Genomic DNA, 19284 nt, shown 5'->3' with positions numbered 1-19284 from the left:
GAAGACTACTTGACCAGCCAGTTGAAGTTGGCAGTCATATCCTCACTGTTTTCATTCCAATCTTACTATACAGCATAGATAAACAACAATCGAACCTTAATTGGGTCGGATAGATAGATCGAACAACAAATTAATTTCTTAATCATTTCCATCAACCTTTAAAAATTGGACCTCCATTTAATCTAAAAGTAAATAATCCATTTTTTTCTCTTTGGTTTAAGCTTTACACAATTTAGTTACATTAATAAGTACTAACTGAGAAGAACAAAGTGAATGTTTTTATATGTGCACTGCACTAAAATGAATAACACTTTGGTATTGAAATCATAACAATTGTGAGATTCTATGCAAACCCACCAGTTACACGGGTATCAACGTTTCCATCAATAAAAATGAATAATACTTATTGTGTGGCTTATCATTTCTTTTTCTTTTACAAGCTGCTACAGAATTCAGTTGCTTACACGTTTATAAAGAGTATTATATTGTCCAAAACCCAGCCATAATGCTATATTATGTCATGTGAATTCATTCCTAAAAGTCTTGAAATTTGGAGTGTAGTTTGCTGATTGTAAAAGTGATAAACGGAAGCATGGGACTAATGTTGAAAGGAACAAGTTGATCGTGTAGTGGATGATAAATATGACCCACAAATTTTTCTTATTGGAATTCGCAACACTAAGTAAATGATTGAGTAACAAGATAAGGGAGGCTAGGATTATATTGTACAATTATTATTACAATGAATATATGATCAAATATCAAATGGTGGTCCTGAATTGATGGTTATGAAAGAAGGATGCACCATAGATGATATTTTTTAGCATTTCGATATAGTCATATTTCTCACATTTCTTGTGAAATTTGAACTCCTACCCATATCCCCTATGATAGACAATTTGATACCCTTACCCTTAAAGTGATAACATATTTTATTATTCCTATCTATACATGAAATATTATTTCCCCTCCCATTCCTATTCCTCCAGGTGAATTACTACTTAATTGGAATGAGGATAGGGCATATGGACTTCAGGACCACTTACTTCTGCTATCTTCTTCTATTTGATAGGATGGCTTCCACATTCCACGTAAGCTAATTAGCGAGTCACATCTTTTGTCCCAAAATTTCTACAACTCTATGTACCTTTTGTTCTTTCATTGGCTAAAAAAGTTAAACATGAATTAAATATATATTTAACATTATATTTTGTAACCAGAAAGAAACAAGAGGTATGTGGAATGGTATATACTTTGGGATAGAAGATGTGTTCCCGCAAACTAGCCATGTTTCGTGCTGTTTTATTGGAGAGATTTATTTTGTTTGTTTGATGACTAGCTTATTTCTTAGAGACTTCAGCTAAGTTGTATCAGTAGGACTATGTCTATACCAATATTTTGGAGAATTTTGCAACAGCCAAAGTAATGCATCTGAGGCCAGACTAAGTAGTTTAGCCTCTCAGCCTGTATGTATTTCCACAAACTGGAATATTGTCATCTTATTGCAATGGAAGTAGTACAGAGTATACAATGGTTGGACCTGACACAGAATGCATAAATGTTTTCCCAACTCCTCAATAGGCAAAACATTTAGAAATTTCCTTTTAGAAACTAAAAAACCAATTGGTGTTGTCTTTCTTCTTATGCCTATTCATTGAACAAATGCAAATGATCTATGAATCGTAGAAAAGTGAGTAAGAGAATAAAACTTGGCCTACATCATTAATTTGTGTGTTGAATATTTTTATGCATTATTAATTAGTATATGACTGAAAGCTGCACTTCAAGACAGTATTTAGATAACATGATAAAAGATTTAATCATGCAATTCTTTGTCATCCTGTTTTACCAACAAGATTCTGATTTTCAATAAAACTACATTTGCATTGAAAAGACTGTATATTACAAATTGAATCTTTCTTAGCAGAAACATTGTGTATGCTTATAAATAAAAATCCAAGCTTTAGTGTGGGTAGTTTTGCACTTATAACATTACTGTTCATGAAAATAAGATAGTTGAAACAAAGAGTTCAATTATGTTATATAAAACAAAATCTGATATTAACTAATAAACTAACTGTTATATTTTTGTATCGAATGTAAAAAATTAAATTTTATCAAGAAACTGTAGCATCCTGGAGCAATTCACCCAAGCTCTCATTCCCTGCTGTTGATGGAAACCAGTTCTCACAGTCCTTAGCTCCAATTTGTGTAAAGCACAAAAAATAATCTATACCTTACCACCGCCCTGGCCAGGTCACTTCTGGAAGTGGCTGACATCCACCATGGCAGCCACCCACCACCCCATTCTAAGTATTTTTCTCTTACTATCTAATAACTCTAAGATATACTAGTGGAGTAAGAGAAAGGCACTTGCAATGAATGAATAGAGTTTGTTTGTGATTTAGGTTTTGGAGAGAAATGAAAAACTTTAGAGTCATTTCACGGATACATTTCATATTTTTCCTCCTCCAATACCCAATTCACAAGCCCAACATAAGAGAACGATGTTGGCACTTTCAAAGACGAGGCAGCTAAGGTGACATTCGGCCACAATGGGGAATGGGGTCAGATTATATGAAGCCATAAGAATTGATTGATTCCAGAATGTACTTCTTCTCTGGTTGCACAACGAAAAGAGAAAGAAATTGTATTGGAATACAAGATTCGACATGAATATGAATTATATATTATTATGAAATATGGAAGCACTGCTTTGACATTTTTAAATAGTTGCCAACTGGTTTTCATCTTATGAAAAAACCAAATCATTTGTAGCAAAAGGAATATATTGAATGGAGTTATTATATCTAAAGGGGAGTGAGGAGAAAGATTAGCACAGTTGTTGAAAAACAACTATTCATCTTTCCATAATAAAATAACGTACTTTTTCTATTATTCAACAATGTTTAGCTTGTTAAAGGAACTTGTGAATGAGTTTTTAGCCTTTTTACTCGTCCATATTAATTTATAAAAGTGTTCATTTATATAACATGTTAATTTATAAAACAGAAATGCTGTATATACTACATAGTTAGAGAAAACTAACTGATAATAATGGATCTAAAACAGAGTCGTAGCTACTCCGAAAACAAGTCAAACAACCCAACGAAGAGGAGAATTAACTAAGAGAAATGGTTCTAAAACACTGTTAGTAGTTTTTTACGAAATGATCTTCCCTGCCAAACCCCCGAGTTAAATATATGTTTATTTAATTTATAATTTTATTTATAAGAGCACGTAGTCATACACATAGGCACATATACATAAAGGGCAACATAGAATTTTATTCATGATAGTTGTCTTAAAAGCACACATATATAATCGTACCCACATAAACCAGCAAATAGCAATATAGAATGTTAATCAGTAGATTACATAGAACTCTTAACTATAAGAGAATGCTGCTTGAATTCAGATTTATAAGCTAATGCAGACAATATATTAAACGTGAAGCTAAATTGCCCGTTATTGGTAAGAGGGCTTAGAAACCGTGAATCTTGATATTGTCCTTCTTTACTATGCCAGCCTGTTTGTAACAAAAACATATAAGAATTTGGAAACGGAAACATATTGTATAGGCAAGAAAAACAACTACATTATATCAGTCAGCACATTACCTGCACAAGGAAAGTAGAAACGTTTTTTCTTTGATCTCCTTGAAGTTGTATAACCTGAATCCAAACAAAACTAACATTTAGGTATTGAATTCCGCTAATATGGATAAAAGGAGATGATGCACCTGATGGCATGTCTATTGAAAATGCGATGAAATAAGAATATTCATACGCTGAGGTACGGGAAAATAATCTCATTAGACGATAAATATCATGCAACTCCTTATGCTATGATTTCAAAATAAAATAGTTACATACATAAGTACATTACTTATGAACAGAAAACAAACCTGGCCCAACTCAGGGTCCTGGACAACAGTACCATTACAGCAGAATTCTTTCTTCAGGTCCTTGAGTATCTTGGTATAGCTGTACTCTTTCTTTAATCCTTGAACAGTTGTTAGGCTTTTCCTTCCGTTGCGTTGTTGTACGCGCACATGAACATACTCTTTCGTACCAGCACCTGAGTCCTCAGCATTTGCCTCAGCAAAGGGATCTATTTAATTAACCACATCAGAAACCAATCATAAATTGTGGTTAAGAAATCTGGATACCACAAAAATGTTTGAACACAGAGACTTAACACTCACCAAAAGCAGTTGGGATGTTCGTGTCGAATTCAGACATGAAATTTTCCTTGGTTACGTGAGTTGTGATGAAGGCCTACTGATCTAATCAACCACTCAATACTGGAAAAAAATCAAATATACTTCAGGTCAGATGATATATAACAATCAAAATCCCTGAAGATTTAAATTTTACTCACAACTAGTTCCTAATATATGTTAAAATATAAATCAACCTATAATAAATAGAAATTGTTTTACAAACAGGAAATAAAAAAGACAGCATAAATATAATGATGCCAAATGAAAAAACATTGTCAAGGTCCAACTCTTCTAAAAGTTTAGGCTGCAAAGTGAAGTCTTGGGGATGGTTTTATATCTCTAAGCTCTGTTTGTGAGTTAATTTTTAGAGGGAAAGGAAAGGGAGGATTTGAGAGTCATCTTACAAGTATATTTCATGGCTTCGCAGCCTTTCCCTTCCCTCCGTTGCTCTCCAATATCCAACTTGCAAATAGACACTAAGACTTTAACAACAACAATTACATGAGGCCACAGTCATATTCTTTTCAAATATGAATTATCTAATCCTTATACGCACTCCACCTCACAAACTAGAAACACTAATCATTTACACATGGACATGGAATTTGGTACTATATATATGCACTCATTACATCACTACTGTTCAAATGGACTTAATCACAGAAAAGTTCATTACTTAAGACTCTATAATCAAATAGGACCTTCTATGTTACTCAAGGCTGCAACGATCCATGAAACTAGAGAATAAAAAACCTACCCTGCTCCTAACCCAAAAGTAGAGACTTCTAGAAAGGAAATAACAGTGATTGAACTTACAAACCCAACAAACTGATCAAAAAGAAGATAATGGAATCACAAGATATTACGTTCACCTATAAGCTATAGGGAGCTGACAGAATAAAGATCCAAGTAAAAGTTGCATTAAGATTAATTAAAAACGAGTAAATAAATTGAACCGCCAATTAAAACAAAATTGAACATAAATTATGCTGCAAAGTGCAAATACAGCATAATACTCTTCAAAACCCTAAAATATATCATTATGCTAAATTGATACAATAAACACCTGATATAAGAACTAATAGGATGGTATTAAAGAAAAAATTAAAATCACAAAAAAGGTCGAAGGGTTAAAGTTATAAACTTGGTCAGTTATTGTTATGTATTATCGTTATGCAGAGAAATCTAAAAACTAAAAACTAAAACCTAAATATGAAAAGAATATGCAGAAGATAGATCAATCAAAATAAGAAACTAATTTTAAAAAGAAAAGGTGGAAACAGGGAATAGCGAGAATACCTAATAACAGTGGAAAAGGGGAAAGGAGAAGAAGAAGTGCAAGGATTTGAGGGAGAATAAGAATTGAGAAAAAAATAGGAACACCGATTGGGTAAAAGGGTTATTTTATAGGGCGGTTTGGATACGAGACAATTACTTTCAGCCACACAACTCATCTCACTCCTAGATTCTTATGATATTTATTCATTGTCACTTGACTTAAAGTATAAACTGTAAAGAAAAAATGTATTCGCTGACTAATAGATTTATATATTATTTATTATTTCTATTTTATTATTATTAGTTTTTAAATAAAAGTAATATAAATAAATGATATATTATATATGTATAAATCTTTATAATGTCAGTTCATAAATATTACATTCTAAAATTTATATACACAATAAGTTATATAGACCATGTATATTTATTTATATTACTGTATTTAAGAGTTAATAATAATTAAATATAATAGTGGATGATTAATGATAATCTAAAAATATTTTACACTTTCCGATGCACAAGTCATATTATTATGGATATTGTTTAAAATGTTAAATGAAAAGGATAAAATTATATTGGGAGTTTGAGTTGTTATCGTTTTAATGTTTTAACCGGTAATTATATAAATCCTACATTGAGGCAAGTTAGGAGCTAGGATATGCAATGTTGAAAACTTATATATATATATATATATATATATATATATATATATGAGTTATTCAAGTGAGAACAGTTGTCATATAAAAATTATAAGAAAAATAAATTTGGGCATTATAACTAATCATAGATGATTAGGATTAAAAGTTAATTGTTGATCATATGATAGTCTTATACATGTATATTTTAATTTTAACCACTTAATCAATATCCAGTATTATATATTAGGTGTTGTCATTTTTCTTATATGAGTAACTCCTTCTATATATATTATTTTATGATATTTAGTCTGTGCTAAAGCCCAAAAACAATATGTTTGATACTTATAATTATTTTTAACGACATGATATATTAAATGAAGTCTTTTGTATTTTTATATGTAAGTTTGTCTTCAATTTTCCTAATGAGTCTATCAACTAATAATTGTATTAAGTCATTTTTCCTAATTTTTTATCACGTGATACTAGATTTATGTATATGGTATGACATTGAAAAAAATTACAGACATACAAGCCCTAGGATTTAAGTGGGTTGGATGAAATGGTGAAGTGATCTAAGTTCCACTTATGATAAAAAAAAGTATCATTCAATATTGAGGAGAATTTTATCATAAGACTATAAGACCTCTAATATTATATGAGATTGAATGTTGAACAATTAAATATGAAAAAAATAGTGGGCTACATGTAACAAAAAAATGTGAAGGATGTGTTAAATAAATTCATTAGACAATATATGATTACAAATGAATACATGATAACAAAGTTTCACTAACTCCTTATGAATGAAAGATGGTAGAATGATTTGATAATTATGGAGAAGTCCCATAGAAGCCACACAAGGAGAGTAAATCAAGTGAAAGTTAGTCAAATTCCTGTAGGAAGATGGAAATAGAAAAAATCATAAGGAAAATGATAAATAAGTACTTTGAGCTTATTGATTTGTCAACGAACATGATTGATGATAAAATGTTATATTATTGTTCGATTTATGCACTCAACTCCATATATTGAGATAAATATTTAATTATTATTGTGATTTGTCGCAAGTAGTTATCAACTTTATAGTACTCGTTGATGCTCGTAGCCCGCCCTTCCTGCCTGTTTGAAATGGCCATGACTGAAAAAAGACATGTTAGACAAACATTTTAGCGGCGTTGAAAATATTTTTTTAATGTCATACCCACCCAAAATATACAGATAGGCGGAGCCCATATGCATAGCCCAACTGCCAGTAATACACATAAGTTGTATATAGACTATAGAGTATTAAGTTTTATTTTATTGACCGATTTGAAAACCTATTGAACCAATTATTACTAATCCAAGTATCCAACACGTTTTGAATTTTTGTGTTGTAACTATTTTATTAAGATAAAAAAGAAGAAACTAATACATGTTTGTATCTATTCAGGTTGTTAAACAATTTTTTAAATAAATGCTTAATTAAACCAAAGCAATTAGAGTTTCATCCATCTTAAATAAATGCTTAGTTAAACCATAGCATATATTTTTTGTTTTGCTTCTATTGTTTATTTCAATTTAATCGATTTAGTTGTTTGGATCCAAGACAACTGAACTCCTTCAAAAAAAAGGATAAAGATATAAAAATGAACAAACGTCATATGGTAAAAATTGATATGTCTTGAAATTGATTAGCTAAATAATAGAACTCAAGAGAAGATTTATCGAAATATTTGTATTAGAGGGAAATAAAAAAATATGCTTGTGGAATGGGTTATGAACCCTAAAACGGGTCGTTATTCTAGCTCAGCCCAGTCGCAGCCGCCACAAACAAAAAACTCTAACTTTATAAACCCTAAATTGTACATCACCCTTCTCTGCCTATATAATCTACCAAACCCATTTCGTTAATCTATCTCTCTCTCGATCTCTATTCATTTCATAGTTTATTATCATCTTCTGCATTACAAAATCATATTTTTATTAGATGGGTTTTCTCTGTTCCTTGTTCCGAGTTTCATATTTTCCCATTTTTTCTTCATTCTTTTCGTTTACAAATTCATGGTTTGAAATTTTATGCGTGCGGTGACGATTCAATTATGTGGACTAGAGTTTCTGATCTGGGTATTAACTCAGAAGTTGATTACAAAACCCTTGGCTGTCTGAGCACACATTAAATCCCCCAAAATTATAGGTTTTTTTGCTTTCTTGTTTATGCAAATCTTACTTCTACTCATCTGCATAAATTTCAATTTCAGACAAAAGATCATCCGTTTTTATCTTTCAGTTTCTGCGGAATTTCTTCAATTTGATAATGCCTTTTTTGCTGAACTTGTCTGAGAAAATTGAGGGCTTATGATGATATTATACTTATCTTAGCGGATTTCAGTGAGATTTCGATCAATGATCTGATTGTTACACACACTGAAGCCTTTCCTTTAACTGAAATGAATTATTGTAATAACTAATAAGTAATTGCGTCCATTACCAATTCCGGGGGATATTATGTTCCTCCTGGATAATGGCTCGGACGCTATATTTAGATGTGGTCATCCTGATTTATGGTTTCTTTACAATACCATTTGGTCTTGGAAACGCCACCAACATTCTCAATTCAAATGTGTAATAAATTTTTCAATGAAATTGGAAATGTAGCAACAGAGATTATGGATCAAGAGAGGTGGATCTCAAAAGAACAAGGAATGTAAGACAATAGGCTTTCAAACTTGAATATTGTTATGGAACATATTGTGAGCTATTGTTATGGGATTATACGATAGCATGGAAAAAGCGTTTTCAGGAGAGGGTGTAAAAATCACTGTAAGATTATGGATAATTTAAAACATTTTAAAGACAGTAAAAATATTAAAAAATGGAGAAGCAACTAGTTCAGATATAGAAGGAAAGGGATATACCTTAACGCCAGTACATAATCTGCAGAATTGGAATTTGGATTTGTCATATATTTTATACCCTCTTTAATAGAAATACATGAAAATTATATCTTCTCCAAAAATGTATATTGAAATATATTATTATTAATCGAGAAAAAGATCAACACATTTTAAGGGACTGATGGAGTCCTGGAGGTTGCGCTCCTAATGTTTAAATATTAGTTATTGTTTTCTCATTTAATTAGTGAAAATGTATTAAAATGATGAATATAATCCTTTCGATGATACAAGTCAAAATTCGTAACTACCAAATTCTCCATCGCGTATGCAGCTAAAGAACCAGCATTCAGTTTTGTTGGTCAGCATGGTATGAACCTCCTTTGTTCTTGCGTTATCAAAAATGGGATACAGTAATATAATTGTATTAGCATCTCTCTTGGTTAGATAAGAGGGGTTTAACATCAAACAGCTTGACCAAAAAACAATTATTTGTCCGATGCTACATTTTTTAAGCTTTAATGGAAAGGGGCACTAAGAATATATTTTGACCACAATGAATCTCAATACTCTCTATTGGATATTTTCAACAGAAAAGCCTCTATAAAATGTATGAATTGCATGTTTTATAGGAATCTTAAAAAATCCAATAATTGGATCAGAAGGACGAAAAACATTCATAGCTTAGAGGATTAGTTTACTGTTCAATATCAATGAGTCTTACAGGAAATAGACATTTCAGATTAAGCACCACCACTACGACTATGACATGCATTCTTATGCACGCTACTGCAATTTATCCACCACTGTAAAATGTGTACCATACATGCATTCAGGCAAGCAAAATGAAATATTTAATATTTTCTCTTTGATAGTCTTGCATTCTATATCCTGTTTGTAAATACTCTGTTCAAGATATTAACATTTCCAACAACTACTTTAAGTCACCAAGGAAAATATAGTTCAGAAATCGCTACCCTGTTCTGATAGATGAAACAAATTGAGTTTTGAAAAGCCTCCATACTATTAATTAGACTATATCCACATGTGCTCCTGCATCCTCTTCGTCAAGACCATCCACATCCACATTCTCGTCATCACCTTCATACTGCACAGAAATTAAATTGCTTCAGCTATGCCTACAACAAAATGTCTAACTTACAAGGCAGTAATTATATTTATGGGAAATGAATGAAAGTATGAAACCACAACGGCAATGAAAGTGTGGTATCTACTCTATAGAACAGAAGTCTACAGGAGTAACATAAGTAAATGGGATAGTATGCTGCGAAATAAAAGTGTACCCAAGAGGAAGAACTGACCCGCGAATAATTAGTACGAGGAATCAAAGGTGGGCGAAGCATAAGCAGTAGGCTCTTTGCCTCATGTGCCACTCCATTCTCATTTTGGGTTTTTACAGTTTCAGTGATATCAGTTCTGTCATTAAGTTCAATCTCAATTTCCTCATCAATCACATGAGCTGCCATGCTGGTTGGTGGCACTTCAATCCTAGATTCCTTAAACTGCACATTGATGGTTAAGAAAGGAAAAGATCATTTGCAATGACAATGTGCAACTTTTCAAAATCTTATTTAAGACACAAGATATACCGATGCTTAAGTATGAATGAAACAAAAAGAAAGGGCATCATGCAGACGGAACCATGAAGAATGCAACAAACCAATTATGCATTATGTCATAGAATTCCAGCAGGGGTAGAGTTATCATGAAATGAAGTGAACTTGAACCTTTTCTGAAATTAGGTTGTTAGAAGAATTACATATTCCTCTCTTGTGCTTCCCTTCATAATTGACGGTCCTAGTAACTTCAGTTCCAGTGTTTGGGGGGACATCAATGTTCTCTTCATCCTTGTCATTCAACTGAGCAGGCAAATTCCAACGAGACCGCTTCCTGGTTCTTGATGTTCCAACCAAATTCCCAATTTTCGATCTATCTGCACACATGTTAATGGAGAAGTCAGCATAAAAAGAAAGTGTAGAGGCCAGATGAAAAGCAGAATTTAGTGCAAGGGCAGCAAAACATTAATATTTATCACCAACTGCAATACAAACTGAGAGAGGATACTCTGTAATCAATGTTGTAATTGAATATTAACAGCAAACAAGCATGAAAGATTAGTTAAAAGTTCAAACATGTCCATTTATTCTTGACCGCAGAATAACAACACCCTCAAATGCCTGTGGTCCAGACCATCCGAGTTACTAAACATAAGCCCTTAAATGACGACTCTGAATTATTCCTTACCAGATAAAAAAGGATGCAAAGATATTTGCTAAATTATAGGTTTGTCTAAACATGGTTCCCACAGATAGATGAAACAAATTGAGTTTTGATACTCTCCCCTGTTCTGCTTAGCAAAGGTCACAGTATTTCTGGTTCTGGGAGATGGAAACATTTACCAATTTCTCACAGTACTTTTCATAACTACTACCTTGTTTCAACTCTTCCACAGCATCTTGTTTAACATGCAGCCTTTTCCTGTGGGGAGATGCATCATTCTGATCCACATTATGTTTGATGGCCAGAGGAAGAGCCGGATTCTCACCATTGCTTACAATATCAATGCTTAAATCTTCTTCACTGGCACCAATTCTAGAAATGTCAGAGACAAGTTCATCTCCAAACCTTTGAAGTCGGACCTGTGATCTACAAATTGGATACAATAACAATCCCCCAAAAATAAATTAACAATAATAAATTCAAGAAAACAAAGAACATAAGAAATAAATGCATACTACGAACACAAAACTAAATGTAACTTGCCTCTGCAGTTCATCTTGTAACTGGGAATTATGATGGTGCACTCTAATGAACTGCCTTATTCTTGAAGTAATTCTAAATTTTCCAATTATAACAAAGGAAAAATAAAATCAAGGAAAAATAACATCATTAGCAAAATGTATGCATTGAAAATGGATAAATGGAAAGGGATAACAACACATCATCAACAAGTAGATGTTGTAACGTTCCTATACCTTCTACACTCCTCCTTCTCTTTGCATAATTGAGCATCAAGTTCCTGAATTGTAGAATTAAGGCTATCCACTTCTTGAACACTCTCATCGAGGTAGACCTTCAACAATAAGAATGCATGCAAGTCATAAAGTGAGTTGGATTTAATTCCAATTACAACTCAAATAGAATAATTAGCATCATCTGAAACAACAAGAATATTATTTGTAATGCTTCAAAATGCCTAAAACCAAAGATTTGGCAATTGAACATCCCTACGAAAGATAATTTGGCACTATAGTCCTCTCCGAAGAAGCATATAAATCTGAAAATGCACTTCACTGATAAATATCGGTATTGGTTGATAGTATTTTCAACTTACAGAATAAACTCCAACCCTTCACTTTAAGTTTATCTTTTCTATTTGTCTGTTAGAATAATTTTGTCTAATTTTAAAAATATTCCCACTAAGATTCTACAATAAAGCATCAAGGTTTAATAATGCCTATCCCCACTTAAAACATAGTGTTCCTTTCTTTAAAAAACTTCCCACATATTAAATTATAGGTTTAGAAATGTTTTTGGTCTCTGAAAATTTACCGATTTTTGGTTTTAGTCCCTATAATTTATGATATCATCAAATAACATATGAATAGTGATACACTAGGAAATAAAGAAGCTGAGATGCCTTGTGAGACAACTTGACATAATAAGAACCAAATAATTTTGATCTTTGAAGTCCAGAAAATTATGAAGAAATTAATTAATATACAATACATAACCAATACTTCTAGGTGTCAAAGCAAAGAAACAAAAAATGCACAGAGAACGCTTAGAAATAATGATAAAATGTAACTACATCTCCGAGAGATGAAAACCAACCTCTAGTTGGAATTTTTGGTTCTGAAGAGTGTTGATATCTGACTCTACTTTCTTCAGCTGCACACATTACCAAAACAAATACAATTTTCACAGAATGAACAAGGGAATATCTTATACATATGAACGATGGAAGGGTTAAACAGAATTTCCAAACCTGCTCATCAAGCGTATTTCTAGAACCAGAGGTAAACAATTTGCCCCTAACTTGATCTTGAATTCTATCCGAGAAGTTTAAACTTCCAGGATTATCATGTTGGCCGGTAGTTCCTTGCTTCCTTATATGCCTTCTGTCACTGCGATAGTAATTACTGATATTTAGACTAATATTAAGGATCTGAAACAAAATAAAATACTAGACAAACAAATGGAAGATTTGGCCCAAGGGAGGCACATAAGCACATTCCAGTCATTAGGTGGCTGAAGAGTGAAAACATAATTTTGATATAACTAGTTCCCTAAATAAGTTTCTTGGCATCAAATGTTAATCCTCACTAACCCTGTACCTCTAATTATTAAAAACACACCTTTAAACTATAAGCCTGCCATGCTCAACTAGGAACACAGTACGTCCGGATATGTGCTGTGGGAACGGGTCTGGGATAGGTTACTAAAAAACAGATGCAATGCATAAGGGGTAGAATTCTTTGGTTCACTATACAATTATTAAAAAAATATATTTCTTTACTTTTTCAAAGATGAACATGATTTACGGCATCGTTCGATCCTAGTAGCCAACTCCACCTGTGGGGTTAAAGGCTCGGTTGTTGTTACTTTTTTAAAGATACTTCTTATACTTAAATATTTACACCTTTTGTGTTTTTAGTTGTAATCATAATTGCTTATAAAAAAGTAGTGCCATAACTTCTTTCCCTAATAACTGGAATAATCTATTTCACTGATTCTTTTTTATCCTATAATAGAAGTTGCAACATAGCATTTCATTAAAGCTTTTTTATTTCTATTTTCAAACCAAACTTGAAAAGGAAGCATTGTGCTTCTTCATCTTATGGATGTTCATATTTTTTAAGGACAGTTGTCCAATGTCTTCCTTACATATGTTCATATTTTTCAAAATGCGAAAAGTTTAAAATAAGATGTGAAAGGCTGCTTGAGGGTTGTTAGGCCTCCAATTAGGAGGGTATTTCAGAGAAGAAAGAAAGAGAGTAAGGGTATACCGGAAAAGGAAGAAAAAGGGGCTTGTGACACATGACTCTAACTAACCAGACACGTGGCAGGAGTTGGTTGGTTAGGAAGATCCTAGAATCAGAGTAAGAAGGTGAATATGAGGACAGAGAGGAGTACGAATAAGGCAGGCAATCATTTGGGGGAATTAGGGGGTGACTGTGTCACTGGGAGAAGGAAATTATTCCTCTTGTATTGTGTTTCTGTCATCACACTAATAAGTCATTTCTGTACCTTATACTCTGCACTTTTCTTTTTCTACTATCAGTAAATACATTCTGCACTTGTTTCCCTAAATTCTCTGCCAATTCTTTCTTTATTTGGTTGGTTCCTATCAAGGACAACTGATATGAAGCAGCAGAGTCCCGTTCAAAATGCCTCTCTCTAAAAGGAACCATAGATTAATTTGGTTCTAATTGATCTGCGCCGCTAACTAAGCCACACCTGCAGTCTGGTACTTTCTGGATATAGGATAACATGCTTTTTCTTTGGGATTATGTGTCTTGGAGGGAACCCTTCATAGAAGGTAGCTCTCCTCTCACGTAATTTTTCTTCCGTTTTGATGTAAATTTGTTTGTGGTAATGGAATTTTATCTTTTCTACAGAAAAAAAAGGTTTTGCATTATGTAGTGAGAATTATATATGTAATGCTAATGTGCATCGTGGGGGTAAAATTTTTGTTGTTAATGATTTGCTTCCTTTTGAAAATACTTTTGATCCTTCTTTGTTTTCTTCCACTACCACCATGTCGATGACACTCTCCCAATCAATGCCAATCACTATCAAGATATAATTTCTAAGTATAATTATGAATTTCACCATTTCCACTCTCTAATAAAGCATATCTAAGTGTACATCCACGTTATAGCATCAACAATTTATATCAAAAAAGGTAGACAACAATGGCAATATAAATATAAACATGACTATCGATAGTGATTCTGTGTCATGCCTATTTACCTTTTTTTCTCTGAGGACCTTGACGGACTGTACCCTGCAATTTTTAAATCATGGAAGATGGGGCATTAGAAAAGAGAGAAAGGGAATTTCATTAAGTTAAACAGTATGAGCGTGTGAGATTGTATATAAGCAGAAAGGTAAACGATCATGTACATGAAGAAATAAAACCAAAATATATAAATGCGAACTTCCATTTATGCACAGGTAAATAGGTGCGTAATTATGCAGGTAGGAGAGAAAATTCTTTATAGCATACAGAAAATGCAAGACAAAATGAGAGAGAAATGATGTCTCTGTCAGTCTCTTGCTTAAAGATCTGTTAAAATCTAGGAAATGGTTATATGACACACAACCAAAGCATCCATCTCAAATAATGTCAATATGTAAAACTGCTATCACGGAAATATAATCTATTCATATAAGTGATAGTGAAGTTGCACCTCAATTATACACTAAACTAAAAAAATGATAATTATAAACAAGAGCAATCAGAAATATAAGATGATGTGTCTGACCATGAGTAGCCTGGCCGCCTCTTCCATCTCTAGCTGGTGAGTACCTTCGAGGAGGTGATAAATGCCTTCTGTCAAGTTTATCCCTCAAGTCATTACCTGAATATTCTCTCCTCCCTGCAATAAGAAAATAAGGTACATCATTACTGACTACAATTAAAATCAGCACATTCTGAAGATACAAACAACAACAATAAGATCAAGCTTACCATTAACCAGAATAACAAGAGAAACATATTAATGAATAGTAATAGTGCCTCCCATGTTATGCCAAAAGGACGATAGAAACTAGTGCCCTCATATTATGACATATATAAAAATCCACAGCTTTTATCGTGTAATCAAGGTAGCAATAGATTACGAACAGTTCACGTCCTCATATTGTTGAGCAGTAAGATATAAAATACAATCTCAAATGTAGAGATATTTCCAAGATACATAAGAAATAAAAATCCATCCACATGCTATCAGATTTGGTTTCTCATGATATATTCTCCACTAACAACTCCACGTGCCTTTGTCCAAGTAGCCACATCTTATCCAGAAGTATCAATCAATTAATAAAATAAGGTCCATACACTCAAGCAGTACATTTGTACATTAAATGATTAAGAAATTCGCGGAACTTGCTCCAGATCAAAATATGATGCCAGCCGACATAGCCACATAAGCACAATCATGATCCTTCAGGAAAAACTGCAGTACCATAGATTTATTGAATGAAGCATAAAATGGTTGCCATGGAAAAAATAATGCCTTCAACAATACCAAACAGCACAATCCATTCTGAAGAATCTTTCAACTAAAATCGAATACCCATACTGCTGGAAATGCATTAGTCTCGACATGATAATGTGACCAGAAGTTCTATCATTGAATAAATTAATCAGACATTAACCTCATATGCTATTTGTAATTGCACATCTAAGCTTGGGGCTCTTACACAGAACCAACTGCACATATGGACCAGTCTATTAGAAAAGTATCCTGATCCTCAGTTTTTTAAGGACGTGGATTCCAGCTAAACAAATGGAATAACATAGTGTTCATGAAACAAGCCGGGGTGTGAATAATGGGTTTACAGCAAATACCATGACAGTTCAGATGCATCTTCTGTAAATAATATATTTCCTCACATTTTTCTCCTTCAGTATATTATCATCATACAATGCTTTTTCTTCTCATCATTAGTGAATTTTCCCATTCAAGTTCAGCACGTTATCACAAATATACGACAGAACTCAGACCCCCCTCCATTTAAACAGCCTTATATCCCATGAATAATAGTTATAGGCTAATGTACAAGTCATGATACAAAGAAAGAAAGACACAGAACTAGGGACCACAAATAATCCAAAGACACCAACAAACCGCATATATCTGCAAGAAGCAACAGCTAGCACTTCAAACTTGAGTATAAGTTTCATTCTGGAACAATCTTTTGAAGTCAACACTCCATAAAAGAAATACAGCTTGATATTGGCATAGGGAGGAAGTATTAGAAAAAAGGTTCAATGGTAATGATATAAAATTGCATGAAATGAAATAGACAAGAAATTATAACAACAAAAAGAATGTGAAAACAAAAAGGGCGGCCCAATATACGAGACTCTCACCTAATGGGGTCTGGGAGGATAGATGCAAGTAGGCTTACCCTTGCAAGCAGAGAGGATATTTTCAAGATTTGAACCTGTGACCTCTTGGTCACTAAGAGGCAACCTAACAATGAGTTGGGGCTCGCCCTCTAAAGAGAATGTGAAAACAAAAGGAAGAAAATTTGATGGAGCTGAAATGATCTGGAAAATAAATATTAGATAGTCTGCTCTGATGGAGTTATTGGAGGAAGTTTCCTAGGAGGGAAAAAAAAAACAAGAGTATTTCCTGACATAACTTATCTCCTTGAATTTATTGTCTGTTTGACACGTGTCTAATTCTTTATTTTATAATAATTTAAAAAAAAAGTGAAATAAAACATGTGTCAAACAATTAATAGATTTAAGTATCTCCTTTAAATGAGGACATATTTTATTCTCTACATTAAAACCAAGAGTAATTGAAATAGTAGCATGTTAACCAGCAAGTGAATGTACCAATTTGCACATTGCTTATTTCTCTTTTATGCGGTTTCCTCAGTGATAATCTGCTAGTTCTACTAAAATAAAAACACTATTATCCAAATAAAGCATTTAACTTAATCAACTGCACGCTTGTCTAATGCACTGTCAACCAAAATCTAAGTAACAATATCACACAGAGTGTTGTGCCTGATACATCAATAATCATCCTTCAATTAACAACATAGATATTACATTAAAAATCACATTCACCTCAACCCGCAAGATATAGAATGAAGCAAACAATTCAAAGCTAAAAAATTACCACTAGATGAGGCAGAGAATCGTCGCAGCTCGACGTTCCCATGCGCAAAGGAGCAGTTATTTCGGTTACATCGACCTTTCTGGTAGAGCACACATAACCTCGTCTTGAATTGCTTTCGTTCAACCATCTTCAACTAAACTCAACACAGAAATAATAACCTTGTGGTTGAGATTCGATGAAGATAACCAATATCAGCCTTCAATTCATGCACGATAACGTAACCCTAGATTTCCAAAAGAATTGTCCCAACGTTGCTGTTGCTGAGACAAATGCGAAAGAATCAACAATGAGACAAAAAAAATCGGTAATAAAATGAGGTGAAAAAAGAAAAACAGTTTTCGTTATGCGCGAATCGGAGGGAGAGAAAGTGAAACCTTGAAGTTAATGATTGAAGAGTGTATGGGAAGAAAGAGGATATAAGAACGAAATTGGGAAATTCACGCCACGCTACTTTAAATAATAGTTTAGCTTCAACCTCACTGGACTTGGTTGTTTGTTTTGTAGGTCTCACTGACCCGACCCACATTCAGTATCCATCTTATGATTCTCAAAGTCGTTCTGTTCACTTCGGTAGAGTCTACTATCTTCTTAATAAGAATTGAAGGTGTTATTACTCTTATACACATCTTACATCATTGATACTTGGATTGTAATAGAACATATTTGTCTTTACATTTACTTTGTTTTTGTAAAAAAATTAATAACAATGTAATTACTTTATTTAATACAGGAGACTCATTTTAGATTTTACATCCACAACCTTTTACGAATAACGAGAGCTTCATCTATTCATGTTATTATTATTACTTTGGACATTAAATTTAAGTTGATTTGAATTTCAACTTTCACACTCTTCATTTCCATAACCTTCTAACTCTTCGTTTTCTTTTTTAGATCTATTCTCTCTTTTTCTTCATATTTCTTACCAGTCATATATTACCCTTTCCAACTATCAATTGAAGGTAATATTTTATTATTCACTTTCGCTTCTTAAAATACGAAAACTCATATTCCCCATCTCCGCTCAGTTTTTAGTATTACCAAAAGTGGTCTAAGTGAAATATGGATTTACATTCCTTTCATTGTTATAAATGATGAAGAGATCCCTACTATTCTGGAATGAATGTTTTCATTTTTTTGGGCTATATTTTTTCTCAAAAAACATGCACTTTACTACTTTCTCTATGTTTGCATATAACATTATTTTTCATTTTTTCTTAAAAATAATCTAATTATCTTTCGTAAAAGTATGAACTTTTTGACATTGTGTGTTTTTGAACTGTACGTAAAAACTAGGTCTTTACTATTTTGTTGACGATTATTTTGCCAAAAAACATTTTCGATTCATTATTCATTTTTTTGTTAAAGACGTTGTCTTT

The 19284-nt window shown here is 32.8% G+C and overlaps 2 protein-coding genes across 7 annotated transcripts; both read right to left on the bottom strand.

The window, feature by feature from the left end:
* Positions 3262–5624, bottom strand: LOC109353286 (protein translation factor SUI1 homolog 1). 2 transcript variants are annotated; one of them, XM_019595496.1, is made up of 5 exons: positions 5525–5624; positions 4208–4306; positions 3908–4113; positions 3621–3674; positions 3262–3529 (listed from the first exon to the last, which is right to left on the bottom strand). In XM_019595496.1, the coding sequence occupies exons 2-5, from the start codon at positions 4242–4244 to the stop codon at positions 3485–3487; spliced, it is 342 nt and encodes a 113-aa protein (XP_019451041.1). In that variant the 5' UTR covers positions 4245–4306; positions 5525–5624; the 3' UTR covers positions 3262–3484. The 2 variants fall into 2 exon arrangements, with proteins under 2 accessions (XP_019451041.1, XP_019451042.1); XM_019595497.1 differs by lacking the exon at positions 5525–5624 and adding an exon at positions 4913–4923 and having other exon boundaries at positions 4208–4308.
* Positions 9657–18440, bottom strand: LOC109355205 (zinc finger CCCH domain-containing protein 13). Of its 5 annotated transcripts, none has more exons than XR_002108637.1 (14): positions 18280–18437; positions 17906–18165; positions 15530–15643; positions 15015–15048; positions 13027–13165; positions 12873–12929; positions 12014–12111; positions 11802–11873; positions 11470–11684; positions 10766–10971; positions 10322–10540; positions 10035–10125; positions 9931–9994; positions 9657–9857 (listed from the first exon to the last, which is right to left on the bottom strand). XR_002108637.1 is itself a non-coding variant. In XM_019598216.1 (14 exons), the coding sequence occupies exons 3-13, from the start codon at positions 18030–18032 to the stop codon at positions 10048–10050; spliced, it is 1359 nt and encodes a 452-aa protein (XP_019453761.1). In that variant the 5' UTR covers positions 18033–18050; positions 18083–18165; positions 18280–18438; the 3' UTR covers positions 9898–9994; positions 10035–10047. The 5 variants fall into 5 exon arrangements, 4 of the variants coding, with proteins under 4 accessions (XP_019453762.1, XP_019453761.1, XP_019453760.1 ...); XM_019598216.1 differs by lacking the exon at positions 9657–9857 and having other exon boundaries at positions 9898–9994; positions 17906–18050; positions 18083–18165; positions 18280–18438; XM_019598217.1 differs by lacking the exon at positions 9657–9857 and having other exon boundaries at positions 9893–9994; positions 10340–10540; positions 18280–18429.

The sequence above is a fragment of the Lupinus angustifolius genome, chromosome LG08 (genome assembly GCF_001865875.1).
Source record: "Lupinus angustifolius cultivar Tanjil chromosome LG08, LupAngTanjil_v1.0, whole genome shotgun sequence".
Taxonomy (NCBI): domain Eukaryota; kingdom Viridiplantae; phylum Streptophyta; class Magnoliopsida; order Fabales; family Fabaceae; genus Lupinus; species Lupinus angustifolius.
This window is presented reverse-complemented; position numbering and strand designations above follow the sequence as displayed.

Bases quoted from the DNA above. Each gene is read 5' to 3' on its own strand.
- LOC109353286 (XM_019595496.1), bottom strand. From the start codon at position 4,244: ATGTCTGAATTCGACACGAACATCCCAACTGCTTTTG. The intron at 4,114-4,207 runs GTGAGTGTTAAG...TTAATTAAATAG, and splicing joins GAACATCCCAACTGCTTTTG to ATCCCTTTGCTGAGGCAAAT. The intron at 3,530-3,620 runs GTAATGTGCTGA...TGTTACAAACAG, and splicing joins TTTCTACTTTCCTTGTGCAG to GCTGGCATAGTAAAGAAGGA.
- LOC109355205 (XM_019598216.1), bottom strand. From the start codon at position 18,032: ATGGTTGAACGAAAGCAATTCAAGACGAGGTTATGTGTGCTCTACCAG. The intron at 10,972-11,469 runs GTAGTAGTTATG...ACATGTGTGCAG, and splicing joins TGTGGAAGAGTTGAAACAAG to ATAGATCGAAAATTGGGAAT. The intron at 10,126-10,321 runs GTACACTTTTAT...ATTTCTGTGCAG, and splicing joins GGGTCAGTTCTTCCTCTTGG to TATGAAGGTGATGACGAGAA.